Here is a 19510-nt window from a genome sequence, read left to right as displayed (position 1 = left end):
CAAAATTTAAACATCAATCTTTTAAATACAAACAAAAATCTATAACATCATTTTCTATAAATTCTTTTTTAATGACCAAATGAAGTTTCTGATCTTTTAGCTAGACGGCAACATCCTTTTTGGTTTTTTTATTCCGATCCGGTTATTTAGACCACTTCAACTTTGAGTAAAAAAATAACTGTTTGACATTAGAAAAAGGTGTATAATTTATTTAAATATAGTTTTAATTAGTTAAAATAACAAATTGTTTATTAGTTTAATTAATATATTAAAATTTTAGTTAGTAATCGAAATATTATTTAGTTAGAATAGCAAGTTAGATAAGTTTTATGCTTGTTTAAATGACAAAAGAAAATTAATGATGAAATCTTGGAGTAAATGTTATCTTAGATATAAATGTTGTAATAAAAAAACAAGAAAAATGAACAAATTGGTTAATAAATATTTTTCAAATTATTCTGGTTTACACAATTAATGAAGTAGTTAGATGAGTGAAGAAAATGTAAAACTCTAACAAAACAATTTAAAATATATATGTTATATTTTGTACTTTTATTTTAATAAGATATATATTTCAAATTTTAAAAGTGTATTTAACTCATTTATATATTTAATTTTGTGATAGCTAGTTCTTGCATAACGGAACCATGCAGTAGCAGAGATGAGAACAAATCTGTTTCAACCCAGTTCTACTTTTTCCATTAGAACGAAATTTTCTATTTTTAACTTGATATTTAGAAGAGTATTATTTTATCTATTTTACTCTATATTTAGAGGGATATTTTCTTAAATAAACATATTGGAGTTTATTATACATGTACTATAGAGATATTATATTTTAAAGAAAAAATAGAAAAATATATTGAATATGGTCTAAAGTATATTGCTTTCTTGTGCAAAAAAGTTATGAAACTAAGAACCACATCTATTTTTACTTCTATGATAGAGAAATTCTTAAATAGAGATGAGGTTTTCCTTCAATATATTTTCTATAATAGATGGGTGTTATATATTTCTATTTATACTTTTCTCTGTATTTATTTGTCATTTTATAGTTCCCTCTATATAGAAGTAAATATAGCATTTTATACAAATAGAAAAATAGCATTTTTATTATAAAAGAACATACTAGTTTAAGATCTGTGCCATGCACCGGAGTAAAAATTATACTCCCTCTGTTTCATAATAAGTGTCACTCTGAACTCATTTTCTTGTTACACAAAGAGTGTCACTTTACAATTCCAATGTAAATTATACTAACTTTCAGCTGAAAATTAATTGCAAACTGCATTGATTTTATAAATAATTTTATTTATCTAAAATACTATTGGTCAAAGAGGTATAATTAATTACAACTTACATATATTTCAACAACTTTCTTAATCTGTGTGAAAAATGTCACAACGACACTCTTTAAGAAACGGAGGGAGTATATACAAATCTTTTTACATATTATTATTTATTTTTGTTTTAGATATAATGGATAATATATTGAATGATTTAAATTCTGTAACTTACGTACATAATTAAAATAATAATTTTTATTTATTTACATTTATTTTTTTGTAAATAAATCAAAACAATCACTTTTGTCTATTTTAAATGAGATATAATCTTATCTATTAAAACATAAGTCATGCTTTATTTCATATGTGATTTTTTTTTTAATTTGGATCATCTTTCAGAAATTTATTAAATATCTAAACTATTAAGGGGAAATTTTATTTTTACACTTTCTTTAGTACCATTATTCAACTTTACCACTAGTCAATGGACATTTTCATAAATACCATATTTATGAATGAGTAAATGACTAAAGTAACCCTAACCTAAAACCTAACTTTCTTCCAAATCATCCTCTGATTCAATCCCTCCGCTTCTCGACTTCCTCCAGCGCCGTCGATGATGCCTCCTCTTCCTCCATTTACTCGGTTACTCGGGAGGACTCGCGAATCTCGCCGTGCTCGCCGACCAGCTCAAACTCAATCGACTTCTCGTACCGCTACGACGTTTTAACAGAGACGCGTCCATGATGAGTCCATGACCTCTCTGCATTACGCCGCATCGATCCCGAGCCTCCACCTCTTAAGCAAGTGCAAGAGCATCGATTCACTGCGGAAAGCTCACACGATCTTAACTAGGAATGGACTCATGTCTGACATCTCTCGTGCAACAAAGCTCGTAAGTTTATATGGAGCCTTTGGGTATACTAAAGACGCACGCTTGGTGTTCGATCAAATTCCTGAACCAGATTTCTATTTATTGAAAGTCATGCTCAGCTGTTATCACCAGAACAGAACAGAGAGAGTTTCGAAGTCGTAAAGTTTCAAGTTCTTCACTACCAAGTTGGGCAGAAGTATGAGCCTCACTATGATTATTTCTTAGATGAGTTCAACACCAAGAACGGTGGACAACGTATAGCTACTGTACTTATGTACCTGTAAGTAACCAAAACATAATTTTTTTTACTCTGACAAATTTCTTTATGCTTTATTTCTTAAATCTTCTTTTGGACAAATACTTTAGCTCGGATGTTGATGACGGTGGCGAGACAGTGTTCCCTGCTGCGAAAGGAAACATTAGTGCAGTCCAATGGTGGAACGAGCTATCGAAATGTGGGAAAGAAGGACTCCATGTTCTACCAAAGAAGAGAGATGCTTTACTTTTCTGGAACATGAGGCATGATGCTTCTCTAGACCCTTCCAGTTTGAACGCTGAAGAGATTCAACCACCACAAAAAAAACTCGCTTTTTCTTTCACTTAGAGTAACAATAATATCAGTGTCTCTAAACTTCAATATCCTTTGTTTTTGATTTTCAGATGGATGTCCAGTGGTGAAAGGAAACAATTGGTCATCCACGAAATGGTTCCACGTCCACGAGTTCAAAGTCTAAGAAAAAGAATACTACAATCTGAGGAGAGGTAATCTCTTAAATCTTGAACTATTTATTAACATTGCATCAAGTCTTTATCTTCAACTTCTTTAATATATTTGTAGGTTTTCACGACAGCTCAAGTTTGTGTATTGTTGTATTTTCCCTTTTGAAGTGAGAGATCGTTACTTAGGAAAAGAGAGGCCGTTTGTGTTCATGAGGATACAATTTTCTACTTTTTTTTCTTCTACACTATTTGAGACTTTTGTACACTTTACATGTTCAATCTGAGTTATATAGCTTCAATAACAAAACAGTTTATAAAGTTTGTAAATCATTTATAAAGTTCATAAATCATTTATAAATGTTTATAAATTATTTGTAAGAGTTTATAAATCATTTATAAAACCTTATAAAGAAGTTTATAAAGTCTATAACCGTTTATAAATGTTTATAAGAAAATCAGTTAGAAGGTCTTTAAATCATTTATAAGAGTAGATGACAAAAAAAAATCATTTATAAGAGTTTATAATCCTTAGAAAGAATTATAAGATAATTTATATGGTTTGTAAAATAATTTATAAGGTTTATAATATAAAGGTTTATAAATATCTCCACTTAGACGATTTATAAGGGTTTAAAGAGGTAAAATAAATCAGTTTGAAGAACTCTAAATTATTTAAAAAATTTATAACCATTTTGAAAGTCTAATAAAAAAATTTATAAAAGCTTATAAAATATTTTACAAGGATAAATACATAATTTATAAGGCTTTATAAAACATTCATAAAGTTTATGAAAATCATTTATATCCTCTAGTCCTTTGCTTACTGTTGGCTGTACCAACCAGAAACACTTCCATCCACAAAAACCAATTTTTATTTAATGACCAGTCTATAAAGTGAGAAGAGACTTCACTCACAAAACTCAAACATATAAAGTCTGCATTCCAATCTTTTATAAAGCTTTTTCTTTTGTGTCGATGGGTTTAGGAAATATTTATAAGAGTGGATCAAATATATATGAAATATAAAATCTATTTACAAAGGTTTATAAAAAAAATTCAAAAAATTTATAAGTATATTTTATAAGGGCTTATAAATATATATATACCAGTTTAGAAATCCTTATATAATTATTTATAAGAGTACATAAATTCATTAATAATAGTTTATAAGGGTCTACAAAAAAATTATAAGGATTTATTAAATTATTTATTACAGATTATAAGGTAAAATAAATCAGTTAGGAGAACTCTAAATCATTTAAAATGTTAATAACCATTTAGAAAGTCTAATAAAAGAATTTATAAGAGTTTGTAAACTATTTTATAAGGGGTTTTATGTTTATATAAATAATTTATAAGGGTTTATAAAACATTCATAAAGTTTATAAAAACAATTTATAAATTTTCTACACCAACTTATGAGGGGTCTATAAATCAGTTTATATCACTTTTAAAACTAAAATTAGTTTATAAATAATAATAATTCAACTTAAACCCCCAAATATTTCCTTATAACCCCTAGATCAGTTCATAAGATAATAAATCAGTTTACAAACTCTTATAAATCAATTTATAAAATGTTATAAGTGTATATTAACTTCCTTTGTAAAAATTTAAAAGTTATTGTGTATCATTTATAATCTTTTATAAACATTTACCGATCAAATAAGAGTTTATAATTATTTATAAGTCTTTATAAATTGTTTAAAAATAAATGATACTTTATAGAAAATATAACAAATAAATCTTGTAAATCGCTTTATAATTTTTTTCATAAAAGTTCATAATTGGCATAACAAATACATCATTTATAAGAGTTTATAAATAATCACTATAAGAGATTTATTTATCTTTATAAGAGTCTATATATCATTTATAAAATTATATAAACTATTTATAAGTTTATAAGTCATTTATAATGGTTTATAAAAAATATATAAATAGACTACAAGTGTCCATAAATATTTTATACAGTTTTATGAAAATTCGTAAATAAGATACAAGAGTTCATAAATCATTATTTTGTAACGGTTTGTAAAATGTATTCATAAGAATTTATTAACTATATAAGTGCTTATAAATAATTTTGTAAGGGTTTATAAATAATTTATCATCAGATTCAAAATTAGAAAATCATCAAAGGCTTTATGACTATAATGACCAGATTTTGAAGCAACAAATATTGTCCAAATTCCAAGCAAACCGTATAAAACCAAAGTTGATAATACATCCAAACAATTTATAAGCTTTTGTAAAGTAGTATTTGAATAACATATATATATATATATATATATATATATATATATATAAAGGTTTATAAATATCTTCACTTAGACAGTTTATAAGGGTTTATAAAGTTCAAATAAATCAGTTTGAAAAACTCTAAATCATTTAAAAAGTTTATAATCATTTATAAGGGTTTGTAAAATATTTTATAAATGTGTTTAAGGATATATACATAATTTATAAGGTTCTATAAAACATTCATAAAGTTTATGAAAACAATTTATAACCTCTAGTCCTCTGCTTACTCGCTGGCTGTACCCACCAGAAACACTTCCATCCAAAAAGACCAATTTTTATTTAATGACCAGTCCATAAAGTGAGAAGAAACTTCACTCACAAAACTCAAACATATAAAGTCTGCATTCCAATCTTTAACCACTCAAAAATAAAAATTCACACCATATAGTAATCTCAATATAAAACCCAAAATCATAATATGTTTGAGTTTTTCTGTCAAGTCAACAAGAGTGAACTTAGAGATTTAAGAATATAACAGATTTCCAATGCGTACTCTGAATAATGATGATCTGATGCAGCTCCCATAACAAGCATCTTAATTTTGCTATAATGGATGAGTTCTAATATCCCTTGCTTCACATCGTTCATCTCTATACACGATATGTAAATATCGTCCTCGTTCACCTGCGATCAGACAACAAGAATCAGGAGGAACACAACAATTTCAAAGCAAGAAGAGAAAGACTTCACTAATATATATGAAGAAGGCAACAGAACAGAACAATACCCCTTCTTGTTGACAGATGTCAAAATAATCATGTAATGTCTCGTACATGATAGCATCCAGTTCTTCAAGCTTACGTGCTGAAAACATCACCAAGAAATACATTACATCTGAAGCATCGAAAATTGCTACATGGGGACCATATAAATCAATCGGTAATAAAAATTACCAGTAGGAGAAGCAAATTTTGGCTCATAAACATGGAGGATGCAGACTTTCTTGGCACCAAGGTTCCTCAAAGCCCAAACCAGAGTCGACCTGCTCTCTTTGACATCATTCTTCACAGCAATATGAACAACATCATTTCCCATGGCCATGAGTTCCGCCATTGTTGTTCTTCACCTTTGTCTTTCTGTTCTGTCTTCGTTTCCCCTGTAAAGTGAAAAGGAAAAAACAGAAAAACAAAGAAGCTTCTGACAGAAAGAGACCAAGGATGGTTAGTGGTGACCCTCAACATTCTTCTTGTTCACAGTTTCAGTTTTCCTACGGTGGACACAGTAAAGTCAACGGGTGGTAGCTAAAACACAAGTCAATGCATAACAACTAATATCTATCTCTAAGGAAAATCAAAGAAATACGGGTGCTGTTGCAACCACTCGTTTAATAGCTGAACGAAGAACAAGATTTGGTGTTAGCTTGTGATTCTCAAGCCTCAGATCTGTCATCTGCTTCATAAGTGTAACCATCAGCTGCAATAATCTCTTACAATCACGAGAAATTGGAAATGAATTATATAAGAGCAAAACAAATATCAAAATGAAAAAGTTACTTTTGGACATGTCAGCTTAGTACACTATAGTTGAGCTATTGAGCAGAAGCCAAGTCAAGATCCTACAAAAAACATCTGCCTAATAAGTGGAGGTTCGAGTCCTGACCTTTGAAATGGGACAGATGAAATATGGGGGAGGCTCGTTGGAAACAGACCACTGCAACAAGGATGAAGGCGAATGTGATGATGACTCACCCTTGTCCAGGTATAGATCTATCAAAAGCTCTTCAATTTTTTGATAGCTTCGTCTCTCTCTTTCTCGACCAACTCTAACCGACGATTGCCCATATAAAACTGTTCTTCGAGTTCCTTTTGGACCCTCTTCATGTCTTTGATTTCTGCTCTCGCTCTGTTTAGTTCCTCCTCCGCTTCTCTGTTCAGGTATATATTCAAAAGAACTAAATTGAGAGAACTTACTAATCTCCATGACTATCGCTTAGTCGTGCTCGGAGTTTGTCGAAGATTGCCAAATTCACCGAGAGATCGCCGAGTTCACCGAGATCACAGAATTTGCCGGAGATCTTCGAGTTCGCCGGAGATCGTTCGCCGGAGTTCCCCGAGCTTCTCAATATAATCTCGAGATCTGGAAGAGAAATAGAACCAGGTTAAACTAATGAGTTAAGGGTATAATAGTCTTTAAACTATTAATATTTTAAGGGTAAAGTTGATTAGTGTATACATGAAATGTGGTACCTTGAAAATGGTATTATTGACAATTTCTCAACTATTAAAACAGAAGTACAAATAAGATTTGACCCTGATTTTTCCATAATATTTACACTGAATTGCCATTGGCCTAAACATACGCAGTCGTTTTATAACTTATTTATGCACGCCTAATTAAATTGACACTCTTTAAGTCTTAACATTAAATCACTTGGACTGGCCTTCAGTCTTGAGTATTCTTGAAGCCCATTACTTTTGTTTCTGTCAACATCGAAGTCCAGACAACAATTATTATTTGAGTCATACCTAGAATTAAAAACAGATTTCGAATTCTACCATATTGTACAAAACAAACAACTATATTATCAAAACTGTATTACTAAAACTGAATTACAAATTAAGTCTGTTTGGAAATATGGATAACAATTTTTAAAAAATATTTATTTGGGAATTTGGATAACAGTTTAAAAAACAGGTTTGTTTAGAAACATAAACTACAGTTTAAAAAAAAAGTTTGTTTGGAAATATAAATAACAGTATAAAAAGATACAATGTTGTTTGAAAACACATATAACACTATATTAAAAAATGAATTTATATTATTAAAAAATTGGAAATCTATTATATCACGAAAAACTATCTATTTGGGCCAACTTTAAAATATACGAAAATTAGCTAATCTAATTATCTAAAAATATCATAGGTCTAAAATAATCATAAAACAAAATTTATACTTTATATATATATATTAGATCAAAATAATAATTTAAAGTTGATTTATATCAAAAACTAACTCAACATATACATATATTCAAAATTTTATTTTTACAAAAATATTTTCCAATAACCATTATCGAAAATGTTTTCAATATATATAAGAAAAATACAATAAAAGTCAAATTTCATATACCAACTTAAATTATGATTTTCTTATTTCACATTAAAAATTTAAAATATAATATATATGATTATTTATATGATAGTACGTATAAAATACTATTAATTATATGTGTACTCTGTTTTTAAAGGAAAAAATAGATCGTGAATTAGGGGTGGACGTTCGAGTACCCATTCGGGTTCGGGTATGTTTGGGTTTCGGGTTTCCGGGGTCAAATATTTCAGTTTCATTCGGATATTTATAAATTTTTGGTTCAAATTTGTTTTGTTCGGGTATTTAACATTAAATTTTTAAAATATAATATATATGATTATTTATATGATATAATCATGAGGTGAGTTTATGTTTGTGGGACTAGTGTGTGGTTTAGATGAATATAATTTGACAGTGTCCATCTCAAAATTTTCAAATCTCTAAATTGGGTTATGGGAGATTTGTCAGAAGTCCATAAGGAGGAAACGTACCATATGATATACACCTCAAAGTTCCCATGACACTAGTGTTAAAAGAGTTTTTTTTTTTTTTTTTGTCATCTGGAAAATTTTATTAAACAAAGGCAAGTCCAAAAATGAGCCAGCCCACAACCGATACATACAAAGCCCATAGGCCCGAATACACGAAACCGAAAAGGCAGATAAAAAATGGGCCTAAAAAGCCCAACCTATAGCACGAAACGGCGCCACCCAGAACACGTGTCCGAGATCGATGCTAAGCTTCCACGCGTCCGTCTTCACCACCGCACGCTACACACGTCGCTTCCACTTCGCATCAAACCGAAACCGCCGGTGTGGGCTTCCGGTCGCCGGTTCCCGACTTCCCACAAGACCAAATCGGAGACTCCTTCTCCGTCCTTTCTATTGCCAACAACCCACCTCCAACGACAGTATTGGAGGTATAGGGTTCCTCAGCGAGTCAACTCCGGCTGAAGACCGTCGCTAGACGAGCGCCGCTTCACCAGTACACACCTTTGGCATGCGTGAAGACCGCATCCAAACTCATCACCCCACCACTTCCAGCGTAGAGAATCAATCGATATATAATCGAGATCTCCTCCTGGATACGAGAACTTGGGAACACCAGAGAACCACCGAAAGCCGGCCGTCCACACCCGAGAGAAGGTGGCAACGCCAGAGTCGAAGCCGGACGATCACCGTTAGACAAGCGCGCCGCCGGAGTCAAAAACATCGGATAGAACCGATCCGCTAGAACTACTAAACAGAAAGAAAAACGAGAAAACAAACTGAAAAGAAATAAAACTGAGAAGCCGGACCGACGGTGGCTATGGTAGCCCACCCGTCGGCCGGAAACGGTAATCACGGCGGAGCTGTCTTAGAAGAGAGAGGTCAGAGGATATCAAGAGAGAGAAACTATCTAGTTCTCATTAGTGTTAAAAGAGTTTACTTGAGACAATGCGGTGAATCTTGGTTTCTTTATGGCTGAATTTGGAATAATAAAATCTTATTAATTCTGTGAGTTCTTCTTGTAGGTGAGGTTTTGCAAGCAATATGTGAAGGCACTAATGGCTGTGAATAATGATGATACTAAAGAAAATAGTGTAACGTATTCAGAGTATATATGATTGTACATAGAAGATTTGACTAAAACAAATGTGCTTAGATAAAGCTGAACTACTTTGAGATGTAAAGAGTTTATGTAAACTTTGAGATGTAAAGAGTCTAAATGTGCAAAACCACCTTTGCAAACTTTTTAAAATGTCCACCTTAGTTGATGTCCATGTGTACACAAACTTCACCATGTGTACACAAACTTCATCATGTACAAGCATTTAATCGTGTCTAGCATAGAACATATGTACATATTATTATCGTGTACAAACCTAAGTTTTTTTAAGTATAAGAGAATACTGGATTTGTACACACATATTTTCATGTTTAATTATGGATAGAAAAATTAGTATCCACATGTACGCATATTTTTTCGTATATCGTTTTGACGACATCCACATATACAAATATACACATGTACACATCTATATTAAAAGAATAACCCATATAGCCCACGTTATATTAGAAATAAAACAAAACCTAAAGATCATAAAAATCAGAAATCGATTGTAAATATAAACTAAAATTGTCCAAACCTTTATATGCACCGTTTTTCACTAACGATCTTGCATACATATTCTTATTTTTGATTGGGAAACATAAGATGTCGGTATCTATGTCCCAGATGCCGGAGAGAAAAAGAAGTCTTGATCTTAGCTTTGTTTTGATAGGAAAAAAAGTCTGTTTATCTTCGTCGTTTGTTCGCGAAAAAAAAAGGGAAATCTAATGGGTTTGAAATTAATCTTATCATATTTTGTCCCAACCAAAGATTAAAACACCTTAGCCCAGTTGCCCAAATCATAATTATAGTTTTATTTTCATTGAGATTGTGATTTTTCTTTTTTTTTCTAGAAAATTATTTTTTAAAATATATTATATAATATTTAAGAAAAAATATTCTGTATTTCTGTAAAAACATTAAATTTATGTAAAAAAAAATAACCATATAACCTGATTCGGTCCAGGTCTTTTGAATATAGTTGGTAATATTATGATACATCTAAAATATATAACACTAATTATAGAAAACAAATGTCAATGTATAAAAGAACTCTTTCTATTTCACTTAATTTAACCAAACACATAGAAATATTTTTTTATTAATTTATAAAATCAGTTAGACATGAATATTATCTGTCTATTTAAATACATGTTGTTCTTTTCGGGTATCGTTTTTTTTGTTTTCAAACCAAGTCCCGCTTGAATATTATAAAATTATGTGTAGATTTTGAGTTAGGTCATTATGGATCTGGATGAATTCGGTTCTGATGTATAGGAATCTAAAAATATTTAAATAACCAAAGTATCTAAAACGGGTTCGGATATTTGTAACAAAAATAGCCATATAACCTGATTCGGTCCACATCTTTTGAATATCGTTAGTTATATTATGATACATCTAAAATATATAACACTAATTATGAAAAATAAATATCGATGTATAAAAATATATTTCAGGGGTCAATTTAACAAAATATTAGTTGGTTCAGTTGAAATAAATATATTTAAAAAATTTATATGAGCTAAAAAATCAATATAAAAGTAATGTACATTTGGATTCAAAATTATTTCTTTTAACAACAAACTACACAAATATGTTGGTTTGTATACGAATTTAAATTATAATGTAAATATTTAATTAATATAGAAATATGTCACATTGTTTAAACAAAATAGCAATGTAAAAGTATTGTACTCTTGCGTTCTAAAATCATTTATTTTAACAACAAGCCAAATAAATATGTTGATTGGAGAGAAAATAAAACAAAGCGAGAGAAACACATAGTTTACCAGAGACATTTTATGTGTCAAATTTATTATAAAGAAAATTTTACTAAGATAAATACATTTAATAATTACAAACAAATAATATATTTTATAAAAGTGAAAAACAATACCCGCGTTTTTGAAGTGCGGATCATCTAGTTCCTTTTAAAAGAATAACCCATTTAGATAGGTTACATCTCACATGAGATTAACATAGGAAAAAATAAAGAAAAATTAGAAACTCATTTAAAAATGTGAGATGAATAAATACATTAAGAAGTTTACGCTTAACTAAATATCAGTTACAAATTGCTAGCTTTACATAATACAACAAGATTTATTTGAATTTAATAAAGCTCTACTTGGAAAGCAAGCTTGGAGAATCTTGCAAAATCCTAACTCCTTGATCAGTAGGATTTATAAAGGAAGGTATCATTGTTCATCGACATTTCTTCAGTCGACGAACACAACTCATGCCTCTTATGGATGGAAGTCTATTCAAACAGGTAAAGAGTTAATAAAAAAGGGTCTTTGTACTCTTATAGGTGATGGTAAGTCTACTAATGTTTGGGAAGATCATTGGCTACCCACAGTTCCTCCTCGGACATTTGGTTATGTTACTCAGGATCCCGATATGAAGGTTAGTGAATTGATATGTCCAGAAACTAAAACTTGGAAGATCTTGATGTTGACAGATTTATTTGCTCCGAATGATGTGGAATTGGTGAAAAAGATTAGACTCTCTCGATTCTCTGGACATGATAAGTATATTTGACCTTTCGCAAAGAATTTGGAGTACTCGGTGAAGTCTGGTTACTGGGCTGCTACTCACTTATTAAAGGAGGGAGAGGCTATCATTCCTCCTTTGGGATCGGTTGATATTAAAATGCAATGTTGGAAACTTAATATTCTTCCAAAGATCAAACTCTCTTTGTGGAAAGTTCTTTCTGGAGCTATTTCAACATATGTGCAGCTTTGCACTAGAGGTATTAAGCTTGATCCAACTTGTCAAAGATGCTGTTTGGAGGATGAGTCCATAAATCATGTTTTATTTCGATGTCCGCATGCTTATGCTATATGGCGTTGCTCAAATCTTCCAATTGTTAGCCTTTTTACGGAAGATTTGGAAGAGAATATGAGGACTCTGTTTCATTTTATGGAAACTAATAAGGAGGATTTGAGATTAGGCTTGTTTCCATTCTGGGTGCTTTGGTTTATATGGAAGTCAAGAAACGAGTTTCTGTTTAACAAACGGAATATGCAACCGATTGAAGATATTAAGAGAGCATGAGAATCTAGTGAAGAATGGCATCAGAATGTTTTGGTTCAGAACATGAATAGGTCACGGATGATCCAGAAGTCAAGTGCTTGGGAACCACCACCTGTGGGTTGGTTAAAATGTAATTTTGATTGCAGCTTTTCAAGTGAGAATAATACATCTGGAATTGGATGGATAGTTCGTGATGCAAGAGGATCTTTTATAGTTGCTGGAAGTGCTAATGTATACGGGGTTCGATCAAGTCTAGATGGGGAAGCACAAGCTTTTATGTATGCATTACAAAACGTATGGATAAAAGGCTGGAGAAATGTGTGGTTTGAAGGGGATAATCTGGCTCTAACCAGAATAATTAATTCTGTTGGTGATGATATGGAGTTGGGTAATATGATTTCAGATATCAGATATTGGATAAGTTTATTGCCAGATTGTTCACTGGAACATGTTAATCGAGAAAAAAATCAGGCTGCTGATTTATTGGCTAAGAAGGCGGTAGAAGAGACGAAGCTTTCTGAAAATTTTTATGTTCCTCCTTCATCTTTGATTAAATATTTGTATTCCCCTTTTACAAAATAAATTAATAAATTTGTTGGTTGTTAAAAAAAAATAAATAAATATATATATATATATAAACAGTAAACTAATTTATAAACTTGACAAGGATGTTTTCAGTTGTAATATTATAAAACTATATTTTGCAAAAAAAGTAAGTGATGTTTTAGTAAAAATGTATCAGGAAAGTGGTATTTTTCAAAATTTCCTTTCTATATTCAGAAAATTTTCCTGTCAATTGGCTTAAGAATTTCTCCTAAAGCCAGTAAGATGTCATACTGCTGTTAACCAGTAAAATATTTATATGATTTATTTATTCCCAACATATATAATTATATTATAAAATTTTATCAAAACAATTTATAAATTATTGGGGTTTAAGGTTATTTTAAATTCGTATAATATAGTTTTTAAATGATATATACAGAAGAAAATGAATGAAATATATTTATATTTAATTTGTAAACAAGTTGGAAGATGATATCGAGAAAAGAAACGAGTTGGAAGATACAAGTTTAGTTAACAGTATAATATATTTATACATGGTTATGAACCACATGAAAATTTTAATAAAATGAAAACATGCTTATTAAGCATGTTGTAAAATGATACTCTTTGATTTTAATCCTCACATAAAAAAAAGAATTGTTTAATATTTGGAGTTATATGTTGCGTAGTCCCATAACACTAAATTTTATTTTTTTCCATAAAATAAAGACAAACTCTCTCTCTAGAATATTTCTTCTAACCTCTTTCTAAAAACTCTCCGACTAAAATTTAGTGTACGGTGACTGGCGGCGAGTTTTACAAAAATTTCGTGGTGGCGAGTTTTGATGAGTTTTACAAAATTTCGATGTGGGACATTTACATTTTATAAATATACTAGTGTATAGTCTGTGTTTCGCGCGGAAATGTTATATTTTTGTATGTAGAATGACTATTAGTTGGTTTAAATATCTTGTTGATTTTTATAATGACATTTACAATGACATTTTTGTATGTAGAATGAATATTAGTTGGTTTAAATATCTTGTTGATTTTTATACGATACCTGATATTTTTAAGCCCATCAACAAGCCAAAAAAACGATTGTTATGAGTTTTACAAAATTTCGACGTGGGGCATTTACATTTTATAAATATACTAGTGACTGGTCCGTATTTCGCACGGAAATATTACATTTTTGTATGTAGAATGACTATTAGTTGGTTTAAATATCTTGTTGATTTTTATATGATAACTGATATTTTTAGAAGATAGGATCGTTGTATTGAGATGTTATGATCGTCTAATTTGTCTACTTCATGACTGTATATTGTTTTAATTAATGAGATAATTTGATGTTTTATTTGATTGGATACAATAACTTTAACCTCTTGTTTATATCATGAAAAAATACTTTTTAATGTAAATTTCATTTGTTTTTATTTCTGAAAAAATATTTGGATATCTTCAAATTAGTTGTCAAATTTCACATTAGAATTAGCAAAAAATACTAACTAATATATAAAATATTGATCAATCTATAATACCAATTGGTTTTAGAAAATTGAGTTTCTATTTATTTTAATTTTTTTTTTGATTATGTGTAAATTTGTTGTTGCAATTTCCCTCAGTTTCTTATTAGTTTTCTTTAGCTTGCAATTTTCCCTCAGTTTCTTAACAATGTTTTTTGTAGTGTAGGATGGGTATATTCTTGTTTTGTTTTAAGAAAAAAAATTTCATATTTGTATTTTTCTATGTAATTATATTTTTGTTTTTCTTTATAATCAATCATATTTGTATATAAATAAAAGTGGTTACATAATATATTTAGATAATCATTTAGATAAATTTATAAAATAAGTTGGACATAACTTTTATGAACCGGTAATGATCCAATTTTAATAATATTGACTAGATTCTGATCCGTCCTTATTTTTTTGTTTTCCATTTTCTTAAAAATTTAATTTTTTAATTTTTAATTTGTGTGTTTTAATTATATTTGTATTTTTATTTGTATAATATTTTTTAAAATGATTAATAAGAAGTTTTAATTAATACTATTAAAATAGTTGGACCACACCTATATCAATAGGTCATGTTCCTATTTTAATAGTTTGATGATACTACTTTATTTAAAACATCATATAAACAAATGACCAGCATATGGGTATACATTTTTATAAGGAAAATTACAAATGTATAATACTTGTTCCTGACATATTTTTGTAACCATCACTTATTTTTACATATAATAAGAACTATTTACATTTAGACTCACGACTCTTAATTCGTATGAAGAATCAGACGTCTCAATATAGCACTGACTACTATTTTTATTTAATCACGGTTAACCTATTTGTAGAGAGTTTTGGCTTTTGGCTATAAAGAGAAGTGAGTTCTTGTTGTTTTGAAATTAAAATGGTGTTACAAAAACATGTAGAAACCGTAAGAAAGTAGTTACAAAAATATATCAATTTTTTTTTCAGTACGACGAGTGGCACAAATGTAATATTCTAAAAAATTATAAGGACAAATGTTAGCAATGATTCTATTTTAATAGAATAGATGAAGATTCATTTTCCAACAATGTAAAATTATAATATTATTGAACAGGAAAAAGATTTATTAAAATCAAGTAATTAAAATTCTAGAGGTTTTTGAATAATATTTGAAATATTTTCCAACTATATAAAACTATAATATTATTGAACAATTAAATATATATATTCATAAAAATAGTACAATATGGATTTGAAAATGAACAAGAAAATAGCAATCATTGATTTATCAATCTTAACTTTTGATAAAGTTGTTATAAACTTATACTCTCTCTGTTTTATAATAAGTGTAATTTTAGTATTTTTTCTTGTTCATAATAAGTGTTCTAAAATGACATATTTATTTCAGCTGAAATTAATTACAAATTATATTGATTTTATAAATAGTTTTATTTATTTCAAATACTATTGGTCAAATAGATGTAACTGATTAATCATTATTAATATGTGTGAAAAATGTAAGATGAGATAGATGGAGTATAAAATAATCAGTTACGAAGGAAAGGAAAAAGGAAAAGAAAATGTTTTCAGAGAAAAGTAAGGAAAAAACACAGATTATAAAACTCATGGACAAGACGTTGTAGCCCAATGGTTAGGACGGGTCCCCGCCTGCACCCAGGTAGGGGGTTCGATCCACGCCGGAGGGAACTACCTTGCAACGCTCTTGTCACCCACACGGATATGGGCCATGCTTTCGGCTCATTTGAAAAACTGGGAGGGGCGTCTATCCGTGGGCATTCCTTCCCCTTGGGGATTAGTCTGGGCCTTCTGGGCCTGGGATACCCCCAGGTTAAACAAAAAAAAAAAAAAAAACTCATGGACGACATAATTAGCGTGCGTGGAGAACGTGAAAGTTAGACGTACAATGTAGAATAATAAAAACCTTTTGTCCAAGTCCCGTCTTCAGGCAACGGTCAATACTGGCGTCCTGGTTTAATATAAATACATCATTTGTTCGTATCAGTAACACCAAGCAAACTCACAAGTTTCATTAAACTCGCAAGATATACATAGAGAGAGATAGTAAGAGAGATGGCTCCGACGTACACGATGGCTGGAGGCAAGGGTCCGAACAGCTACAGTCAACATTCAACGTATCAGGTTAGTTATTTTGTTTAGGGTTGGTCAAAAGTACTTCCAAAAAAGTTATGAAATCTTGCTGAAAGTTTTTTTTCTATTATGCATCTTGTTAATATATATTAGATATTTAAAATTAAATGAGTTTTGAAAGTATTATTTTCACATAGCTAACCATTTTGTTGCCTTTGTCAAAAAAAAAATACCATTTTGTTGCTGTTAGATATATCAATAGCTTTGAGTTAATTTGAAGCATGGAAACTTTGAATCTAATAAAAACATTGTCTACTCATGATGGAATTGATTATTGTAGAGAGCGTTGCTTGAAGTAGCAAAGGAAAAGATCAGTGAAGCAATCTCCACCAAACTGGAAATCAATTCTGCTTCTAATCGCTTTAACATAGCGGATTTTGGTTGTTCCACTGGACCTAACACGTTCCTTGCAGTACAAAACATAATTGATGCTGTCGGACAAAAGTACGGTAAAGAAACTCAGCTAAATCCGGGCGATAACATTGAGTTTCATGTTCTCTTCAACGATCATTCAAACAATGATTTCAACACCCTTTTCCAAACACTCCCTCCGACCAAAAGATACTTTGTCTCTGGAGTTCCCGGTTCTTTCTTTGGACGTGTTCTTCCTCAAGACAGTCTCCATGTGGGACATTGTTCTTACTCGCTTCATTGGTTGTCCCAAGTTCCTAAAGGAATCGCGGATCAAAACTCTCCTGCATGGAACAAGGACATTCATTGCACTGGATTCTCGGAAGAGGTCGCTGAAGCGTATCTTGATCAGTTCAAGATCGACATGGGGAGTTTCTTGAGAGCAAGAGGAGAAGAACTCGTGTCCGGGGGATTGCTATTTCTTCTTGGATCATGTGTACCGGATGGAGTAAAAATGTCTGAAACAATGAAAGGAATGCTTCTTGATCACTTGGGAAATTGCCTCAATGATGTAGCTAAAGAGGTAAAAAAAATATTGTCACTAGGGTAAAAAAAACACATTATGTTTATTATTATAATTTATGACACTTTCTAGTCAATGTTTTGTGTAGGGATTAATCAACGAAGAAGAGCTGGACTCTTTCAATTTCCCAATCTATCCGGCACACGTTGCGGAATTCAAAAGTGTCATTGAAGACAACGGGTGTTTCACGATAGAAGCTTTTGAGAAAATTAGTCATGCGAACGAAGAATTTCCTCTGGATCCAGAGTTCTTGGCAACTACAAACAGAGTTACATTTGGAGGAGTTATTGAGTCGAGGTTTGGTAAAGAAGCAATGGAGAGGACAAATGAGCTTTATGAGAAGAAGTGTCCAGAGATACTTCCGGAACTTGCCAATGCCAAATCCGGAATGCAATTTTTCATTATGCTTCGAAGGAATTGATTCTTTGATAATCAAATGATAGATCTTGATGGTTGCTCTTGTCCGCAAGATTTATTGAGATGCTCTTTGTCAAAAACAAAAAAAAAGATTTGCTGAGATGCTACGATATTCCGAATAGTTGTTGTCAAATTGGTTTGTTCCTAAATAAATATTTTTGGCACTTCAGAAATTTTATACAATCATAGTTTCATGCTTAAAATTGTTTGATTAAGCGTTTATGAAGCTTTTGCCTGTTAGAGGGAATGGCTAATGTTAGCAGTAAAATATTTTCACTTTTTTTTAGTTCCACAACTTGTGAATCAAATGTTATTCCAGTCAAGGCTTTAACATTTTAAAGCTACAAAATCTCGCATTTAAGAGTTTTATTCCTTCTGTTTTATAATAAGTGTTTTCTAATTTTTTTTTGTTAAACACAAAATGTTAGTTTAGAATTGCAATGTATATTATATTTACTTTTAATTTAAAATTAATTATAAACTGCATTGATTTTATAAATAATTTTTTTTTTCAAATATTATTAATCAAATTTGTGTAATTGATAAAAATTTAAATATATTTCATTTTTTAATCTATATAAAAATGTCAAAATGACATGTTTTAACAAAATGAGAATAAAAATCAAAGCATTTGGAAGGCTTTTCATATTCTTGTTTTTTTGTCAACTTCTTATTCTTGTTTTGTTTGTCATTTATTAATGTTAATATTTTTAATAATATATATTTTATTTAGTCGATATAATATAGTTTATTTGGAAATCTGCGACATCTTTTTGGATCATTGATCTAATAAATATGGACAATTCTTGTGTTTGGTAGGTAAGATAATTATTTCGATAAAAAATTGGTAGAGACTTGTTGAGAACGTGTTTTCAGATATTATATAAGAACAGACAGATCTGTAATGAATGGTTGTATACTAAGGCCATGTTCATCTTCGATATTCGATGTTGCATCTGGATATAATATATAGTTTGATTGGAAATATACGGCATCTTTCTGGATCACTGATCTAATAAAATATGAGAGTCTCACAGACCAAATGACTAAAATATGAACAATTCTTGAATTTGGAAGGTAAGACATTTATTTGGATAAAAATAGG

The 19510-nt window shown here is 30.2% G+C and overlaps 3 protein-coding genes across 3 annotated transcripts; 2 read left to right on the top strand and 1 right to left on the bottom strand.

Moving 5' to 3' along the window:
• Positions 1 to 2040: 2040 nt before the first annotated feature.
• Positions 2041 to 2894, top strand: LOC130508502 (prolyl 4-hydroxylase 5-like). Its single transcript, XM_057004044.1, has 4 exons — positions 2041 to 2181; positions 2280 to 2440; positions 2527 to 2705; positions 2821 to 2894. Exons 1-4 carry the CDS (start codon positions 2041 to 2043, stop codon positions 2892 to 2894), a joined length of 555 nt encoding a protein of 184 aa, XP_056860024.1.
• A 2614-nt stretch (positions 2895 to 5508) lies between these two features.
• LOC108840750 (putative U-box domain-containing protein 55) lies at positions 5509 to 7268 on the bottom strand. Its single transcript, XM_056991522.1, has 3 exons — positions 6078 to 7268; positions 5912 to 5988; positions 5509 to 5808 (listed from the first exon to the last, which is right to left on the bottom strand). Exons 1-3 carry the CDS (start codon positions 6235 to 6237, stop codon positions 5620 to 5622), a joined length of 426 nt encoding a protein of 141 aa, XP_056847502.1. The 5' UTR covers positions 6238 to 7268; the 3' UTR covers positions 5509 to 5619.
• A 9620-nt stretch (positions 7269 to 16888) lies between these two features.
• Positions 16889 to 18578, top strand: LOC108828688 (farnesoic acid carboxyl-O-methyltransferase). Its single transcript, XM_018602449.2, has 3 exons — positions 16889 to 17045; positions 17335 to 17988; positions 18077 to 18578. Exons 1-3 carry the CDS (start codon positions 16977 to 16979, stop codon positions 18407 to 18409), a joined length of 1056 nt encoding a protein of 351 aa, XP_018457951.1. The 5' UTR covers positions 16889 to 16976; the 3' UTR covers positions 18410 to 18578.
• The last annotated feature ends 932 nt before the right edge of the window (positions 18579 to 19510 follow it).

The sequence above is a fragment of the Raphanus sativus genome, chromosome 2, assembly GCF_000801105.2.
Source record: "Raphanus sativus cultivar WK10039 chromosome 2, ASM80110v3, whole genome shotgun sequence".
NCBI classification, from domain to species: Eukaryota; Viridiplantae; Streptophyta; class Magnoliopsida; order Brassicales; family Brassicaceae; genus Raphanus; species Raphanus sativus.
This window is presented reverse-complemented; position numbering and strand designations above follow the sequence as displayed.

Bases quoted from the DNA above. Each gene is read 5' to 3' on its own strand.
- LOC108828688 (XM_018602449.2), top strand. From the start codon at position 16,977: ATGGCTCCGACGTACACGATGGCTGGAGGCAAGGGTCCGAACAGCTAC. The intron at 17,046-17,334 runs GTTAGTTATTTT...TGATTATTGTAG, and splicing joins GTCAACATTCAACGTATCAG to AGAGCGTTGCTTGAAGTAGC. The intron at 17,989-18,076 runs GTAAAAAAAATA...TGTTTTGTGTAG, and splicing joins TCAATGATGTAGCTAAAGAG to GGATTAATCAACGAAGAAGA.
- LOC130508502 (XM_057004044.1), top strand. From the start codon at position 2,041: ATGACCTCTCTGCATTACGCCGCATCGATCCCGAGCCTCCACCTCTTA. The intron at 2,182-2,279 runs GTAAGTTTATAT...AGTCATGCTCAG, and splicing joins TCTCTCGTGCAACAAAGCTC to CTGTTATCACCAGAACAGAA. The intron at 2,706-2,820 runs GTTTGAACGCTG...TTTGATTTTCAG, and splicing joins TGCTTCTCTAGACCCTTCCA to ATGGATGTCCAGTGGTGAAA.
- LOC108840750 (XM_056991522.1), bottom strand. From the start codon at position 6,237: ATGGCGGAACTCATGGCCATGGGAAATGATGTTGTTCATATTGCTGTG. The intron at 5,989-6,077 runs GTAATTTTTATT...TGATGTTTTCAG, and splicing joins AAAATTTGCTTCTCCTACTG to CACGTAAGCTTGAAGAACTG. The intron at 5,809-5,911 runs GTATTGTTCTGT...GTCTGATCGCAG, and splicing joins ACATCTGTCAACAAGAAGGG to GTGAACGAGGACGATATTTA.